The sequence below is a fragment of the Drosophila obscura genome, unplaced genomic scaffold (assembly GCF_018151105.1).
Source record: "Drosophila obscura isolate BZ-5 IFL unplaced genomic scaffold, ASM1815110v1 contig_191, whole genome shotgun sequence".
Taxonomy (NCBI): Eukaryota; Metazoa; Arthropoda; class Insecta; order Diptera; family Drosophilidae; genus Drosophila; species Drosophila obscura.
In genome coordinates, this window is record NW_024542780.1 from 223,010 (window position 1) to 243,213 (window position 20,204).

Genomic DNA, 20,204 nt, shown 5'->3' on the forward strand with positions numbered 1-20,204 from the left:
TGGGAAGTTTGCAATGGGATATGTTCCCTAAGGTCTGTGTGACAAAGAAAATTGCAAATTTCTACGCGGCAGACGGATTCAACGTTCAGCGATCAGGAATCTTAGTGAACCTGGACAGAAAGAGTCTCAAGAAAGTGCATCAGGAATCTGTGTGAGCCTGTCAATATACGCTAATACATTCAAAAGGCTTGTGTGTGTATGTAGCGTCGTTGTGAAATTCACAAGTGGGAGCCCAACGTTGTGAAATACAGTCATATCAGTTGTCTCGCTTGCACCAAACTGATTGTGCGTGCAAGTTAAAAGAGGGGCGACTATATCAGCGAAAATGGTCAAAATTGCGGATCTTAAGGTGGACCAGTTACGGTTCCTGTTAAGAGAGCGGAACTTGGCAGTTTCGGGCTCCAGAGCCGAATTAGTACAACGACTAATTGAGTTTGAGAAAACCGAAGACGTAGAGATGCCACAAGCAGCTGGAAACATAAGTCAACATGAGGAGGAGACGCTGACGTCACATGCGGCGGCAATTTCACACATGCAAAATGAAATGACGGAGCTGAAGAATATGATGGTTCAGTTGGTCATCATGCAACGACAAAACGCGGAAGCAACAGCATCAGGTGAAACAGCACAAGCGGCAGCAGCAACAACAAACCACCAGCAGATCAGAGAAGAAAATACCGAAGGTAGACAGGCTACCAATTACGTAAGGCAAGCGTCGGTCAAGGAAATAGCAAATACCTTGCCGGACTATGACCCCAGCGACGATAACGCCATCTCCGTAGACCAGTTCATCGATCGTGTCAACAGGGTAGTTGAGGCTTACCAATGGGACGAGAAGTTTCTTTTGCTCGCCATTTATACGCGGCTTAAGGGTCCCGCTAAGATGTGGCTCGACTCGTCGCCGGTTCTACACACCACATGGAGTGACTTCGCTGCAGCTATAAGAGACGAGTTTGGATCTAACCCAGATGAGGCAGAAGTTCACTTCAATATGGCCAATGCAACCAGAAGATCAAAGGAGACAGTAAAGGAGTACTGTTTCCGGATGTCCGCCCTTGGCGTGCGGTACAAGCTTAGTGAAGCAGCTGTTATAAGATATGTTAGATCAGGTATACAGCATCGAGAATTGCAAAATAGTATTGCCGCAATTCAGTTTTCGTCAATGAAGCAGTTTCGTGATGCAGCCGAATCGTATTTTGTAAATAGAGGTCGACCAATCGCAAACAAAAAGGAGTTCGTACCAAAAGGCAGCAACTTTGAGACAAAGCAGGATTACGACGTAAAGCCAACAAAGCCAAAGGAGGCTCAGAAGTGCTACAATTGTGGAGAATTGGGGCACTTCGCTAGTTCATGCCAACAAGAAAAAAAGAAGTCGCGTTGTACCAACTGCAATAAGTTTCATGCACGCAATGAGAAATGCCAACCGGCAGATATGATGCGTTTGGGTGCCGCGAATCTCGACAAGCTATTCACTAGGAAAATCTACATAAAGTCGTACATCTATAGCGCCTTCATTGATACTGGAAGTCAGGCTAGTATCATGCGCCAATCAGTTGCCAAACAAATCAACGCTGATCGCCACAAGTGCTCTATGAAGATTCGAGGCATTTATGGGGGTTCCTGTATCCTGACTGAAGCAATGGTTGTGGATATGGACATCGATGGAAAAATGATTACGGCCAAAGTATACGTAGCAGACGACGACCTGCTGCAAGAGGACTTTCTGTTAGGACAAGACGTCATCATTAGCGGTCAGCTATCGCTGAAGTTTGAGTCAGGCGACACCGAAGTGAAACGTGCTGTTCATCAACCGGTAGCGTTTGTAAGCGACAACCTAACTACAAAACTTCTTGTCAATCTACAGAACCAGCAGGAAAGAAGTAAAATGGGCGGTTTGCTGGAGAAGTTCAACCATGTTTTCTCCACAGGACTGCAAGGCATAGGCAAAACCAACATCGTCCAAGCCAACATTAGCGTTGAGAGTGGCCAAGTGGTTTCGCAAGCGCCATACCGAGTATCCGAGCCAAAGAAGGAAATTGTAAGCAGAATGGTCGAAGAGCTGTTGGAGCAGGATATTATCATACCATCCACGTCAGAGTACGCCAGCCCAGTGGTGCTCATCAAGAAGCCAAACGGTAGTGATCGACTCTGTGTTGATTACCGCCGTCTCAATAAACTGATCAAGAAGGAAAATTTTCCTGTACCGAACATCGAGGAGCGTCTGCAGGACGCGAAGCGATTTAAATACCTTTCTTCTCTGGATCTCAACAGCGGTTATTATCAGATAGAAGTAGCACCGGAAAGTAGAAAGTTTACTGCATTCATCACTACGGAAACTGCACCTGCTGTTTTCAATCGACTCATGGCAGAATTACAGAAGCGAGTGCAGAAAGGCGACATGATACATTACATGGACGACATCTTAATTGGTAGTCAGACGTTTGACGAGATGTATGAGAAGCTTGAGCGAATCCTCCAAGTATTGCAAGAGTGCGGACTAACGCTAAATCTGGATAAATGTGAATTGTTCAAGCAAACAATTACATTCCTGGGTCATCAGATACACGCAGACGGCATCAGTCCTGGAGAGGTTAAGACGAACGCTATTGCATTGTTCTCGACGCCGAGCAATGTGACTGAAGTACGGCAGTTTTTGGGTCTCAGCGGTTACTTCCGGAAATTTGTTGCCGGATATGCCATTATTTCGGATCCCCTGCGTACCCTGTTGCGCAAAGACCAGACGTTCAAGTGGGAACAGCCACAACAGGATGCATTTGACGAGTTAAAGAGACGCCTAAAATCGAAGCCCGTTGTCACCAGTTACCGACTCGATGCTGAGCATGAGCTACATACGGATGCCAGTGCCGTTGGCTTAGCCGGAGTATTGCTGCAGAAGGATGAGGATCAGATGAAGCCAATTGCTTACTATAGCCGAGCAACGTCCAAACCAGAGAAGAACTACCACAGTTACGAACTAGAAGCTCTAGCCGTCGTCGAGTCGTTGGAGCGATTTAAATATTACATATATGGTAAGCGTATTAAAGTCGTTACCGATTGTAATGCCCTGAAAACATCAATGGAGAAACGAGAGCTTATACCCCGAATTGCAAGATGGTGGCTACGTATACAAGAATTTGACATAGACATTGTTCATCGAGCTGGAACACAGATGAATCATGTTGACGCGCTAAGTCGAGCTCCATTTGAGGATGCACATGAGCTGGACACAGCATCCCTGCAAATTTCGAAGACCATCATCGACGAGGCTGATTCGTTGTTTGCCATACAATTGCAAGATGAGAAAATCCAGAAGATTGTCGCTGAGATGAACATTGATAAGAAATCTGAGACCGACGAGTATGTGATCGAGCAAGATCGCCTGTTTCGCAAATATGACGGCAAACTACTATGGGTTGTGCCGAAGCAGCTAAGATTCCATATTTTACATGAATGTCACGACACGGCTGGACACATGGGCACAGAGAAAACCATTAATCGGATTCTAAATTTGTTTTGGTTTCCCCGAATGCGCAACTACGTTAAAAGCTACATAAAGTCATGTGTGGGCTGTGCGCTGTATAAGATACCAGGTGGACGTCAGGAAGGACAATACTATTATGATGACATCCATCCGATCCCTTTTTCGACCGTACATATGGATCACCTGGAACCCTTCCCAAAGAGTTCAAAACGGAATGAGCACATTCTTGTGATTGTCGACGCATTCACTAAATTTACCATAGTGCGAGCTGTAAAAAGTACAGCCACGAAACACGTTATTGATATCCTGCAGGAGGTAACCAGCTACTTAGGAATGCCAGATCGAATCATTACCGATCGCGGTACAGCTTTTACTGCAAAGGATTTTGAAAAGTATTGTAAGTCGAATAATGTAAAGCACATACTCAATGCTGTAAAGACACCGAGAGCAAACGGACATGCAGAGCGGACCAACCGGATTATTTTGTCAATGTTATTGCCTTCAAATGAAAATGAAAAACGATGGGACGACCAGATACGCTCAATTCAATGGAGCATCAACACCATGGTAAATAGTACGACTAAATGTTCCCCATTTCAGCTATTGTATGGTTATGAGCCACGAGATATCCTCAAGAACACAGTGACAAATGCGATCCAAGGCCCGGATCTGAAGATGCTGACAGATGACGAGTTGGAAAAGCTACGAGCAGATGCTGCGACTACAGTCAACGATCATAGGGCTGCTGCGAAGAAACGTTACGATGCTAGACATTCCAAGCCAACCTTGGTGATCTTGTGTTAGTCGAGAATGAGCCGTTTAGCACAGGAACATCACGCAAATTAGAGCCTCGCTACAAAGGTCCATTTATTATCAGCAAGGTGCTGCCAAACGACCGATATCTAGTAGAAGATATCCCTCATGCCCAACGAAAGCAAAGGCACTATAAGTCGGTGTATTCTTCTGACAGAATGAAATGCTGGTGCGAACTCCCACCCGATGAACCAGATGAAGATGACGACATGGAAGGCGACTCACCCTACGAATCTCGCGAGGACGCTGCGATTTTTCAGGAAAGGCCGACTGTAAAGAGCTGTTAGTCAACAGAAGCAGTCCACCCTATGGGGGGCTGTTATACGCACGATAGGCCCTAGCCATCGATAACAACAGAGGCGATACTTACTTAAGAAGTCGAAGCGAACAAGATAACACACGTTCAAGAAAACATTATTTTCAATTAATTCATTCTACATATATTGTTCAACTTATTATATCCAATAAACACTACTATACTACTCAAAAGCCATCCCTTCACACACACGACATATTAAATACACATAATCATAAGCCAATTCCCATAATATTATATAAAGTTACAACAACTACCACTATTATAAAACTAACGTCGTCTTGGGCTTTAATCCACATCAGTGCAAAACACTGGGCCACACATTTGGGGGCTCGTCCGGGAAATTGAATTTTGATTAAACGTGTATAAAAACACCAACAATAAAAAGTGTCGTAATTGTGGTCAATTGTGTTGTGTTGTAGTGGAGCTCGAGTCATAAGTCGCAAAATTGCATTAACCAAGTCAAGAGTGTTAATGGACAATTGTTGGAGAGCGACAGAGACAAAAACGGAGCGTCAAAAGAATTTTCGACAATTTCGTGGAATTGTGAAATTCAGAAGCGACGCGCAGAAACGGCAGACTCAACAAGAACCGATTTCAAGGTCTGCGACAGAAGCCGACAAGAAACAGTGAAGGCGAAAGAAAACGACGAAAGCCACGAGAAACGACGAGAGCAGTGATAAAGGAGCTGGAAACGAAGACGATACGAAAGCAGAGGGAGCAGAAATCGTTACTGACAGCGGCGCGGGACTTTTCGGTATACAGACAACAAGCAACTGGCTGGAGTGTTAGTACTGCATAGCTGGAAAAGAGAGGCGTGAAGCAGAACGAGAGCTGTTTGATCTGGATGGGATCAAGCGTTGGGAGGCGGTAAGGTCGGATAGCAGAAGCGAGTTGCAAAGTACAGTTGCGAATTCTGGTGAGTTACGGAAATTGTCCTGGTCAGACGAGAGGATCCATATACATAAGTATTGATCGAAGAGGAAGCGGAAAAGAGCGACAGTGAGTCAAACAAGAACGAACGTGTTTAAGGAGAAAAATTTGATTTGAGTACAGTTTGAATAGTATGTGATTGCAGTTTGATAAGATTCAACTAATGTTTGAGAGCCATTGCAATTATCAGAATAATAATAAACTGTAATTGGAACAGTTATAGAGCTATTGTAATTGGAAAAATAATAAACTGTAATTGGAAGAGTTTTAGAGCAATTGTAATTGGAAAAATAATAAACTGTAATTGGAAGACTTTAAGAGCAATGGTAATTGGAAAAATAATAAACTGTAATTGGAAGAGTTTTAGAGCAACTGCAACTGGAGAAAATAAATAAACTGTAACGGCAAAGTTTGAAATTCATAAGTTAAATTAAATTGAGATTAAAAAATTCGCATTGTTTGAGAGCCATTGTAACCGGCCAAGTAAAAGCAGCAAACTGGAGTGCCAAAGTTTGAGCGAAATTATAATTAATATTTTTATTGTTATATTCTTTACTGCATTACAATACCACACACTTTCGTATATTATTACCCATTACATTCTATATTATAAGAACATAAATTGTACAAGATGAGAAGAGACGAGATTCTGGCACTGCTAGTTGCGGATTTGAGGCTTAAGTTGAACGAGCTGGGATTGGAGACGGTTGGTAGAAAGGTAGATTTAAAAAAACAGGCTTCTTACTCACTATGATCTTCAAGCGGAGGTAGATGAGAGTGATGGGGATGAACAGGAACAATCATTCAGGTCAATAGAAGCGCGGCAAGTTCAAAATGCAGAAGTAGGAAACAGAGTGGCAGGAATTGGTCGCAGAGAAATGGAAGCTACAGTTTCAGCTAGATCGTGGTTCACGCTAAAGGATGTTGAAGGTAGCGTTTCAGAGTTTTCAGGTTCAAATAGCTTGGATGTTAATCAGTGGATAATTGAGCTTGAAGAATCAGCTGCAGACTTTCATTTACGCTAAGCAATTGTTAGGTGGAGCAGCAAAGTTGTTCATACGCAGTCAGCGGGATATTCGTGACTGGAGTAGATTGAAGGAAGCGTTGATCGAAGAGTTCGGGATTAAAGTATCATCGGCAGAGGTTCATCGGAGATTGGTTAGGCGACAACAAAAGAAAAACGAAACGTTGCAGGAATACTTGTATGCTCTGATGAAGATCGCAAAACCGATTGATTTAGAGGACCAAAGTTTGATTGAGTACTTTGTGGATGGTATTCCGCATAGTCGAACCAATAAGGGGTTGCTGTATCAAGCCAGAATGGCTGAAGAATCAGATTGAAGTTTATCAGAAGATGCGTGGTCCATTAAAGTCGTCAAACAAATATGAATCACGGAGTTTTGGTAAGGAAATAAATGAGGGAAAAGGTTCAGAGTCAGCTAGGAAATGTTATAAGTGTGGAGAAACGTCACATATAAAGAAAGACTGTCCAAAGAACGATTTCAGATTTTATAAATGCAACCAACTTGGGCATAAGGCCGCTGCTTGCAGGGTTGAAGGACAGGTAAAGCAGGAAAGAGCAAACTTAGTGCAAGGGAAGATTGTAACAAAACCGTCAGGTATATTTACTTTTTCCGGGCTAGAGTTAAAGAATGTGGTACACACAAGAGGTACGTTCAAAGGTCTTGTAAACACAGGAGCGGATTTCTGCTTGTTAAGCCGCAGAGTTTTCCTTAAGTTAGGAACTGGTCATTTGACAGGTCGCCAAAGATGTCTGACTGGAATTGGGGAGTTTCAGATCATCACGATTGGAAGTGAAGTCATTCCTGTAAAGATCGATGGAATCGAAATGACGGTAGAGTTCAATGTTGTGTCGGATGAAAACATAGCTTTTGAAGCGATTTTGGGCAGGACAATTTTAAAAGACATTGACATGAAAGTCACCAAAGAAGGGACGGAATTCGTTAGACGATCGGAGGTCCAAGTAAAGAGCGAAGGGATACAGGATGAGGGTAACGAGGAACAAGGTTGTTGCTCAGAGCTGTTAAAAGAGTATAAAAGCTTGTGTATGATGAGTTCCGAAGAAAGTGACGATAAGGATGACATAAAGGTTTCACACTTATCGCAGCTAGATGCTTGTAAAGTGAAAGGGATGATCGAGGGATACAATCCAAAAAGAAATGCTAGTAGTCAGATAAGAATGAAATTAGTGTTATCAGACAAGTTACCAGTTTACCAACATCCGAGACGTCTAGCATGCAGTGAACAAAAGATAGTAGATGACCAAGTTCAGGAATGGTTAGACGAGAAGATAATCAATCATAGCACGTCAGAATATGCATCTCCTGTAGTTTTGGTCGAAAAAGAAAATGGGAAGAAACGACTATGTTGTGATTATCGAAAGTTTAACGAAAAGATAGTGAGAGATAATTTTCCAATGGTGCAAATGGATTGTGTTATCGAAAAGTTAGAGGGAGCAAGAGTATTTACCACATTGGATCTGTGGAATGGGTATTTTCACGTGCCTGTCGAGGAACAGTCCCAGAAGTACACTTCATTCGTTGCCCAAAATGGTCAGTACGAGTTCCAGTATGTTCCATTTGGTATATCCAACTCGCCTGCAGTGTTCAATCGTTTCATAATGTCAGTAATGCGTGATTTAATTAGGAAAGGTGATGCAGTCATTTACATGGATGACATTATCATCCCAAGTAAGGATGTTGAAGAGGGACTAGAAAGATTGGGAAGAGTGCTTGAAGTGGCAGCACAGAACGGATTAAGGATTAATTGGTCAAAGTGTCAGGTTCTACAGAAGAAAGTAACATTCTTAGGCTATATTGTTGAAAATGGAACGATCAAACCAAGTGAGGAAAAAACCATGGCAGTGGGTAATTTTCCAATACCCAGAGATAACGAGAAGGAACGTGTGAGTCGTTTCTGGGGACACGACTCTACTTATACCCGTACTCAGTCAGTATATACATTATTGAGCTTATGATTTTTGAGAATTTTAGAAAAAAAAAAAAAAAAATTTTACATTTTACATTCTTTTGCTACATCTGCTATCTACATCTACATATACAATGTCTATTCTACATCTAACATGTAGATTGTACATGTTCCATTCATATTCTACATCTCCTCCGCTAGGGGTTGCTCGCGCACTGAACGCGGCAGAGTGTGCGAGCGAGAAGGAAAATGAGTTGCGTTGTCTGGAACGGGAGGGGGAGGGGAAGCAACTAAAAATTAATTTCTTCATTCTGGCTATAATTATGATCCGATCTGATTCAGATTCGGCAATCTGGTAGATATGGTCATTCTCTACGATACTGCGTTTTTAGTTTTATCGTATCTTTAAAAATGTGCCTGCTACAGATTTTCGTCTTTTGTGTGGGCGGAAGGGGGCAGGGCGAAATTTTGATACACTTGTAGCAGTGTGATATCACATAAGTCTGGAAACCAAATTTGGTTGCCCTAGCTCTAATAGTCTCTGAGATCTAGGCGCTCAACAAGACAGACAGACGGACAGACGGACAGACAGACATGGCTATATCGACTCGGCTATTGATGCTGATCAAGAATATATATACTTTATGGGATCGGAAACGTTTCCTTCTCTGCGTTACACACATCCACATTTACCACAAATCTAATATACCCCTTAACTCTTTTTTGAGTACGGGTATAAAAAGGCAGTGCAAAGATTCTTAGGGCTGACGTCGTACTTCAGGAAATTTGTAGAAGGATACGCAGTAATCGCAAAACCGTTGTCAGATTTGCTAAGGAAGGATGCAAAGTTCGAGTTCAAGGAGTTACAGCAGATATCGTTCGAGCAGTTAAAGGCTGCGCTGACTAGTAAACCAGTTTTGAGGTTGTATAATCCTAGGTTGCAAACAGAAATACACACAGATGCGTCCAAGTTCGGATTTGGAGCAGTATTGCTGCAGAGAGACCCAGAGGATAGCTTGCTACACCCAGTATTATTTATGAGTCGCAAAACAAGACCTTGCGAAGAGAAATACCACTCGTACGAACTAGAAGTGCTAGCAGTAATAGGAGCATTAACAAAGTGGCGTGTATATGTCTTGGGAACGAAGTTTAAAATCATCACTGATTGTAGTGCGTTCGCCATGACGATGAAGAAGAAAGAGGTACCGTTGAGAGTTGCGAGATGGGCGCTGTTCCTACAGGACTTTGATTTTGATATAGAGCATAGGTCAGGATCGAAAATGAGGCATGTAGATGCATTAAGTAGAGTATCGTGTTACGTATTGACAGATAGTGTGATGCATAGATTGAAAGAGGCGCAATTGGCGGATGACTGGACAAAAGTAATTAGAAGTATTGTGGAGGATAAAGGGTATGAAGACTATTACATTGCGAAGCAGATTTTGTTCAAAGACCCCGATAGAGAACTGATCGTAGTCCCATCCAAAATGGAGGGAGAAATAATGCAAATTGCTCATAGGCAGGGGCATTTTTCTGCAAAGAAGACTCAGGAGTTAGTGGAAAAGTCGTATTTCATACCAAAGTTGAAAGAGAAAGTAAGTCGTGTTGTGGAAAGTTGCGTAGAATGTATCTTGGTAAATGCGAAAGCTGGAAAGCAAGAAGGGTATTTGACACCGATAGATAAGGGCGATAGACGGTTAGTGACATTCCACATAGATCATGTAGGTCCAATTGAGATTACCAAAAAGCGCTATAACCATATTCTTGTTGTTGTTGATGAGTTCTCAAACTATGTGTGGTTATATCCAACGCGTAGTACAGGAACTGAGGAAGTCATAAACTGTTTGGAAAAGCAAGCCATCAATTTCGGAAATCCATGTAGAATTGTATCAGATAGAGGAGCCGCTTTCACGGCGAATGCGTTTAGAGAGTACTGTTCAGGGCAGAATATACAACATTTGATGATTACTACAGGTGTGCCACGAGGTAACGGGCAAGTGGAGCGAATGCACAGGATCGTAGTTCCTATGTTGTCAAAGTTAAGTGGAGATAGTCCAGGTTCTTGGTACAGGCATGTAGCTAAAGTGCAGCAGTTAATCAACAATATTGAGCCGAGGAGTACAAAAATCACACCGTTTAAGATTTTGACAGGTGTTGATATGCGATGTTCGGATATTTCGGAGCTAAAAGAGCTGGTGAATCAATCATTAGTTGATGAATTGGATGAAGAGCGTGAGCAGATACGAAGAGAGGCTAGAGAGAACATAAAAGTTTTGCAGGAGGAGAATCGATTAGCATTCAATAAGAAAAGAAAGGTAGAAAAAAAGTACCAGGTTAATGATTTAGTAGCGATTAAGCGTACACAGTACGGGGTGGGGCTAAAATTGAAAGGAAAGTATTTAGGACCATACAAAGTGGAGAAAGGTGGCAGAGTACATGAAGGAATTCGGGGCGAATCCAGCGTCAGGAGGGCCGAATGTAGGAATCGGGATAGGGCCGGCAGTGCAGAGAGCGACTCGAAGTGGCCGCCAGTATTGAGCAACGCCCTTTTTGAGCAAAGGAGAGAGATCAATTAGAGCAGGAGGTTTGTAGGGTTAAGCAAGCGAGAGTCAGAGTCAGTCGGTGCCAGAGTTTCGCGAACTACACACACACACTACACATTAAGTTACACACACGACATATTAAATACACATAATCATAAGCCAATTCCCATAATATTAAATAAAGTTACAACAACTACCACTATTATAAAACTAACGTCGTCTTGGGCTTTAATCCACATCAGTGCAAAACCCTGGGCCACACATTTATATTCATTTTTAACTAATTGGTTATTATTTTGCGTACGCAAATTACATTTCAAGTCCTCATGGTGTGAATTGGTTAAAGTTTTCAACTAGAAATAATCGCAACATGAGTAGGACTGCATTGGTTGTGATTATGCCCCTGCGCTAAGATAATTTTACTGTGCATTCAAGGCAGCAGCAGCTGCAACTAGTTGGGAATTCGAGGGACATAAAAAATAATATAAACATAGTTAAAATAAATACAAAAAATATTTGATTTCATTTAATATGGAATATTTAAAATAAAAAGTTTTTCCTTTGGATTTTAAAAGAAACATTTTGAAATCAAGTCATAATAATATTCAATTTAAATATGAAACATATTAAACTACAAATTTAATATATTATAGTTATTTTGAAGTGTTTTGTATTTAGATTAAATATGACAGTATTAAAAAAGTATTTTTAATACATTTATATTTGAATCAAAATGAATTCTATTAAATTTTACTATGTTTGTATTTAAAAATGACATTTTAAATTCAAATATGATTGTAGTTATTTTTACTATGCCTTTTTTTCTATCAGTGTATAAACACAATGTTCCGATTATTATTTTTAAGGTATGTAAGCATGCATATATGTTGAATTCAAACAAAATTAATATGTATCGTTTGTGGCATGAGAAACTAGGACACATAAGCAATGGGAATTTTATAGAAATGAAAAGAAATAATATGTTCGTTGATATTGATTTAATTAATAATGTAGAACCTAGTAATGAAGTATGTGAAGCTTTTATCTATGGCAAGCAGGCCAGACTTCGTTTTGAAAAGTTTAAAGAACAAGAATATATGAAGAGACCATTATTTGTTGTGCACTCTGATGTGTGTGGTCCATGACCTTGGTCTGGACACCATCGTGGAGGCCGCACAGGGTCTTGGGCTGGACTCGGAGGAGGAGGAGGAGGACGGTTACCTGACGGTAGTAGTTAACCCGTCGAGTGGAGCTGAGCCAGATGCACATGGTGAGTGTGCTGCAGCTCAACCTCCACAAAAGTAAGATAGCGTCGGCGGAGCTCCTCTTTGCCATGGAGCAAGGGCCCGCCGACATAGCCTTAGTCCAGGAGCCATGGGTTGCATCAGGCAATGCTGTGGCCGGACTAAAGTCCTCAAATTTTAGCGTGTTCTATCCACCATCGGTAAGCAGGAACAGAACCGCCGTACTCGTACGAAAGAGAATCCATGTTCACCTCATGTCTCATTACAGGACTGACGATCTGACCATGGTGATGCTAGAAAGCAAGGAAAGACGCCTGATGGTAGCCTCCTGCTACATGGCTCACAACAGGCCAGCTCCACCTGAAGAGTTGAGGCATCTAGTGGCGGAAGCCAGCCCGAAAGACCAGCAACTTCTCGTCAGTACGGACGCAAACGCACATCACAACGTGTGGGGAAGCCCAGACATCAACGATAGAGGTGAGTCACTCCTAGACTTCATACTATCAACTAACATAGAAGTAGCAAACGTAGGATAGGAATACACCTTTTTAGGTCCCACCTCTTCAAACGTGCTAGATTTAACACTCGTAGCGGGAACAAGTACTTTAGTATCTGGCTGGAGAGTCCTTGAAAGACCATCCTTCTCAGACCACAAGTATATTCAGTTTAAGTGCGAATTTGAACACTCTCCGAAGATAACTGTTATAGAAACCCCCGGAACACAAACTGGGAAAAGTTTAAAAAGACAGTTACCTCGAAGCTCGCGAATCGTCCGGGCACAGTGAAATCTCCGGAAGACATAGAAACGTCCCTAGAGACCCTATCCAGGGAACTACTGGATGCGTAACACGCATCATGCCCACCCTCGAGAACGAAAAAGAGTATCAAACCACTCTGGTGGGACCGGGACCTATCGCTCCAAAGAAACAACCTCAAAGAATTCTTCAAAATCGCCAAACAGGCGAGCGATGAGATGATCAATGAGGAATATAAAATCCTACTTAGGGAGTACAAGAAGGAAATACGCAGGGCACAAAGAAACTCGTGGAGGAACTTCTGCTCCAATATCGAGAAAGTCCCAGAAACGGCTAGACTCCGGAAGCTACTATTAAAGCAACCTACCATACAGAGTCAGCTCAAGCGAAACGATGGACAGTGGACTGAGGGCAGTGAAGAAGCCCTAACAGCACTAATGGAAGCCCACTTCCCAGGATGCACCGAGGTTGCTGACGCTACAACGCATCAGGACCTAGCAACTGAGGAACAGCATCCCCCATCGGGTCTCATATCGTCTAGGAGAATCCACTGGGCTATAGACTCCTTTGTGGGTACGAAAGCACCTGGACTAGACGGTATATTTCCAGCCATGCTACAGGCGAACAAAGACGTGATTACCCCATGGCTCTCTGCAATATACTGCAATATACCTGAGCACGGGCTATATCCCTATTCAATGGAGGACCGCGAAGATTGTCTTCCTTCCAAAAGCAGGAAAGTGCAGCCATATGAGCCCCAATGACTATAGACCGATAAGCCTCACCTCTTTTCTACTCAAAACACTAGAAAAGCTGCTGGATCTACACATCAGAAACGATGTAGGGGGGCGGATGTCAACCAACCAGCATGCCTACACCAAAGGGAAATCGGTAGAGACGGCACTGCATTCGCTAGTAGCCACAGAAAGTATGCTCTAGGAATGTTTGTAGACATATCCGGAGCATTCAATAACGTGAATACTAACGCAATAATGGACCGCCTAGAAGCGACCAACACGCATCCCGCAATCAACCTCTGGATAAAGAACCATCTAAGTTGTAGACGGGTGTACTCAGAATGGGGCACTGCTTCCGTGGTGAAAGGGGCACACAGAGGCACACCTCAGGGTGGGGTCCCTTCGCCCCTCCTGTGGAACCTGGTGGTCGAAGACCTAATAAAGAGATTCGAAAGGAGAGCCCCAAAAATAACATCTTAATTATTACGGGAGTATGTCCATCGACTCTAAGCTCCATAATGTAATCAACACTCAGGGAGATATGTGAGTGGACGGAAAAAGTAGGACTCAGTATTAACGCGGACAAGACGGACCTCATCCTCTTTACCAAGAGATACAAGGTACTGGCATGGATCCCCTCGAAAATTGAAAAAACCAGGCTGACCCCGAAAACACAAGTCAAATACCTCGGCATAGTAATGGACAGCAAGCAGGCGTGGAGGCCCAATGTTTTGGAAAGGGTGAAGAAGGCCACCATGCATCCAAGAAGATGCTCAGCAGTACATGGTGCCTGTCACCTGTTCTAATGCAATCGATCTACATCTCGGTGGTGCGACCGACTCTGCTGTATGGAGTCTTAGTGTGGAAAGCGACGGAAAAGATGACGTACAATAAGCTTATGGAAAGGACCCAGCGGCAGGCACTGCTTTGCATTTCGTGGGCGCTGAGGTCAACTCCAACAAAAGCAAACCATAATCGGAATCGACCCCCTGGACATCCACGCTCAACTGATTGCAGGAAAGGCGGCACAACGCTTAGTAGCATCAGAACACATGTCTCTACAGGGATTCGGGCACAGTTCAATTGGCCGAGACATGACCAGTATATCTGACTATATGATCCCCCAAACTTGCCTGGACGTAAACACAACCTCATTTATGGGACCCGACGACTGGAAAAGGGATCGGGACCAGACTCAACACCTCAACATTTACACTGACGGCTCCAAGATTCCGTCATACGGAAAGCGACGGAGGCGGCTCAGTCCATCGATCGTTCACACGGCGTGGTAAACCTGTTCGTGGACAGCCAGGCGGCGATAAGATCCATGCAGTCGTCAGCGGTCAGTTCCAGAAACGTCCTGGCGAGCAGGGAAGCATTAGACTACCTAAGCACGACAAAGTCAGTGCGGATCTATTGGGTTCCCAGCCACCAGGGCATTGAAGGTAACGAGACAGTGGATGTACTGGCTAAGGAATTCGTCGGGTTGGCCATTGACAGAACCGAGAACGTGCCTGTCTCCCTTAGAACGCTACAAAGCGCCCTGGAGAAACAAGCGGACAAGAAGGCCAGAAGAGAGGAAGAGTACCGCCACCTGCAGAATCTCGAGAACCATATGCAAGGAGCGCAATGGTAAACTTAGCCACTACTTACTGCACCTCACAACAATGAAGAAGGTTCATGCACCCCCCATCCGGACAACTAAGAGCCATATCGGCCTATGCGTGGCCCCATGGCCCGTCCGGGTCAACCTAACCTAACACTCATTATTGTGTAACATATTTAATTACATACAAGTCAGATGGTTTTGCAGTCTTCAAAGATTTTGTGGCCAAAAGTGAAGTTCACTTTAATTTGAAATTAGTTCATTTATACATTGATAATGGTAGAGAGTATCTTTCTAATGAAAAAAAAGGAATTAGTTACCACCTGACTGTTCCACATACACCACAATTGAATGGTGTTTCTGAAAGAATGATTAGAACAATAACAGAAAAAGCTCGTGCCATGGGGTTCTGGGGTGAACCCGTTTTGACGGCAACCTACTTAATTAAAAACAGTCCTAGTGTTGCATTGAAAGATAGTATGAAAACACCATACGAAATGTGGCATAGTAGAAAACCAAATCTTAAGTATTTGAAAGTTTTTGGATCTACTGTATATGTTCATGATAAGACTAGGAAACGAAAATTTGATGAGAAGTCGTGGAAAGGAGTTCTCATTAGTTATGAGCCAAATGGCTATAACATATGGGATGTAAAATCCAGAAAATTTACAATAGCGAGAGATGTTATTGTTGATAAGACTAATATGTTAAATTCTAGAACTACAATGAAGGTTCTCGAGATCTCCCGAATGATAGCACGGAAGGTATCCTGAATGATAGTAAGGATTGTGTTCAGTCTGAAGATATAAAAGATTTCCCGAATGATAGTACGGACTGTATCCTGAATGATAGTAAGGAATTTGTTAATGATAAGTATCCGAACGATAGTACGGTATGTCTCCAGAAAGATAGTATGGAGTGTGATCAATCCAGTTTTCTGAATGATAGTAGGAAAATGGAATTTGATAAAATAAAATCAGATGAGCAGTGAAATAAAAATTTGTCTGAAAACCGTAATTCTGAATCTGATGTAAGTAATGTTTCAAAAGTCAAAAATGAATATACAAGTCCTCACCAGGCTGAAATACGAAAAAGCGAAATACGAAAGCGGCAAAAATATAGTAGATTGCAGATGGGTGTTTACGATTAAACATGATGAGTTCGGTAAGCCAGTAATTTATAAAGCTAGACTGGTTGCTCGAGGGTTTACTCAAGAGTATTTAATTGATTATGATGAGACTTTTGCTCCAGTAGCGAGAATTTCGAGTTTTCGAATTTTAATGTCTTTTTCAAATCAGTTTGATCTGCATATTCATCACATGGATGTAAAAACTGCCTTTTTGAATGGTACGTTAAAGGAGGAGATTTATATGTCAGTTCCTCAAGGTCATGTGGTGATGGTAATGTTTGCAAGTTAAATAAAGCCATTTATGGGCTTAAGCAAGCAACCAGATGTTGGTCCGAAATGTTCGAAAGAACTTTAAAGGAAATTGGCTTCGTGGACTCAGCTGTGGAACGTTGTATTTAAATACTTGATAATAAAGATATTCAGAAGAATATATATCTTTTATTATATGTAGTTAATCTGTTAATATCTACAGCTAATATTAAAACCATGACTAGATTTAAATCTAATTTAATGACCAAGTTTAAAATGACAGATCTCTTAGATATTCGATACTTTATAGGGATTAAAATAGACAAAATGGATAATGAATTACATTTTAGTCAATCTGCCTATATTTAGAATGTATTAAAAAGATTTAAGATGGATGAATGTAATCCAGTAAACTCACCACTGCCAACTAAATTTGATTTTGAAGCTTTGAACTCGGATGATGTTTGTGATGCACCATGCCGTAGCTTGATTGGATGTTTGATGTACATCATGGTATGTACAAGACCTGATTTGGGTACTGCTGTCAATATTTTGGGTCGATACAGTCATAAAAATAATGCAGAGTTGTGGCAGTCTTTAAACAGAGTTTTGAGATATCTCAATGGAACTGTTGACCTAAGACTAATGTCGCGTCAAGACGCAATTTTTTATTTGGAGAAAATTTGAAGTCTAGTGTAAGATAGTTTAGGGCGAAGCGGGAGCGCAATAAAGCTCTCTCTCGCTCTTGGCGAATTCGCCCCGCTTCGCCGCCCTAGATAAGTTAGGCTTAAGAATATTTTATAACGAGAAGGCAAAAAGAGTCGATAAAGATTATTGAATTCGAGCGCACGTCCCTTTTTAGTCTCCCTCCGTATTTCGTTAAATATATAAAATTTGCAGCCACCAAACTCGGTTTTTTTTGTTAAAGTTCATTTAGAAAAACTATTCTAAAATTTCATGGCGCCCCCGGGTGGACTCGTAAATTAATATAGCAAAAAAGGCAGAAAGTGACAGTGACACGAGTGGTGAACAAAATATATGTAACTCATATTAAATATTAAGTGTATATAATATACACCTGCCCGCGTCGCGTGTGTGTGGAAGATCTACCCCCCAAATAACACACCTAAAACTACCGCGACGGACGGCTAACAAACATAGAACAAAAATACCTAGCGATCTCAACCACCGAGGGATATCCATTCCAAAAGACATTTGCCACCTGCCAAGGAAAGTGGAATTCCCAGGATCTCTTACATACATACTAGAGGTATTTGTGCAAAAAATTGAAAGCTCGAGTAAAGACAAAATCATTAAAATCTCGTAGTTACTGTCTTGTGCTAAAATAAGTGCACCTCGCTTTCAATTCTTGCCACATCCGTATGACATAGTAGAGCTAGATTTGCATGTATTTAGTAGAGTTTGTACATATATTAAATATATCACATATTCACATACATCATACCATCTTGGACGCAGAACATATACATATAATTTATAACTGCAATCACTGTCGCCCCTTTCCCCCTTTCTCGTTTTCGTTGCGCAAATATATAGTTGGGTCATTGGCCAAGCGCACGCATACCAACGTAGCAGCTGCAGCGGTGAATTTTCGTTCTCGCTTTTGCTCGTCACCGTTGCTGACCGTCGTTGTTGTTGGTGTGTTCTTGCGTTTGGCGCGTTTAAGTCAAACCGTTCGCCAAGCGACGCGCTACCCTGTAATTGTCGGGTATACAGTTTTGGTACAAAGGATCCAACTGTCAATTTGTCAAAGCGTGCCTCGAAATTCAATTGGGTGTCTATCGGTCGGTCAGCCAGGCCCAGCATACACAAGCGCCAACACAGCTTGGACACACACACATGTGCATATGTTCACAGCTTCAGCGGTGAATTTTTCGTTTTCGCTTTCGCTTGTCACCGTTGCTGTTTGTTGTTGTTCTTGTGTGTTTTGCGTTGGCACGCCTGCGTAAACAGATCGCCAAGTGCCTCGATACCCTTTAATCGTCGGGTATATCGATTTTTCGCCTCATTTGGCATCGACACCCTAGGTCCATCTTAAACAGATCGCCAATTGCCTCGATACCCTTTAATCGTCGGGTATATCGATTGTTCGCCTCATTTGGCTTCAACACCCTAGGTCCGTATTAAACCGATCGCTAAGTGGTGCGATACCCTCTAGTCGCCGGGTATATTTCTTTCGACCTAATTTGGGTACACCTTCCTGTTTCGACACTTTGCGCCGCAGCAAATAATATTATCGTGAGAACAGCCCTGATTAGTGATTCACTTAAGTATCGAGAGTCAAGATGAATCCCAAATCAGATCATAAGCCTATTCTTGAAGAGCTAAAAAAGAAGCTCAGCTCCCGTGTCAAAGGCATTCGCCGACTAGCGGACCGGCTGGAAGCTGGGGAGATTCCGCTGCAGTTGACAGAGCTCGAGTGCAGACTCGACGTACTGAAAGCAACTATAGCCAAGGCAAGCCAAGTTCAAGAATCAATCGAAGAAATAGATAGTGACGATGACTTTGGAGCCGAGTTGGAAGAACCCTCGATTGTAACCAAGGCAAAGATAATGTCGCTTATCGACGCCTTGAAGACAGCCAGTGATACAATACCTTCAGTATCAACTTCTGTAGCCCCAACTCGTGCTCGACTTCCGAAGTTAGCCCTGCCAAAGTTCAGCGGAAAATATTCGGAATTCAAAGGCTTCATTACTTTATTTGAGACTCTTGTTCACAATGACGAAAGCATTCCAGTTATCGAAAAGTTTAACCATTTGCTTTCATGCCTCTCTGGTGAAGCGTTGGGAAGGGTAAGAGCGTTCCAAGTAACCGAGAGCAATTATGAGAAAGCCATGGCTAGCTTAAAACGGGTCTATGATAACGAATGTCTGATCTTTATGAACCATATTGCTGCCCTATTTAGTCTTCCCAAAATGACCCAGCAATCTGCATCGTCCTTAAGGAACCTAATCGATACCACTTCATCGATATATGGTTCCTTATTGTCGATAGGCGATGACCAAAAGATCTCGAATGCAATGCTTATTCATCTCGTCTTGAACAGAGTCGATCCTGTGACCAAACAAAAATGGGAAGAACAGCTCGATTATGAGAAGCTGCCGCTTTGGGCTGACTGCGAAAAAATGCTTAATCGCAGATATCAGCATCTTTCGGCCGAAGAATCGGCAAAACCAAAGCAGGAGCAGAAAGCTGTGCCAAGCAAGCCTCACAATCGGAGCTCATTCGCGTGCTCTACTTCGAATGCTAAAAACCAACAATGTAGTTACTGCAATGCAAAAGACCATCTGTTGACTACTTGCAGTCCATTTGCGCGGCTTGCAGTGATGCAAAGGTTCGAGTTTGTCAAATCGGCATCGATGCATCGGTACGATGCAAAGCTGGCAAGTGTCGAGTGTGTGGCCGCTCACATCATGCCTTATTGCATA

At 42.5% G+C, this 20,204-nt stretch overlaps 1 protein-coding gene across 1 annotated transcript; it reads left to right on the plus strand.

Annotated features, from left to right (window-relative positions):
- Nucleotides 1-325: 325 nt before the first annotated feature.
- On the plus strand, nt 326-4,285 carry LOC121404234. Its single transcript, XM_041593512.1, has 3 exons — nt 326-1,065; nt 1,207-3,412; nt 4,082-4,285. The coding sequence occupies exons 1-3, from the start codon at nt 326-328 to the stop codon at nt 4,283-4,285; spliced, it is 3,150 nt and encodes a 1,049-aa protein (XP_041449446.1).
- Nucleotides 4,286-20,204: the final 15,919 nt, after the last annotated feature.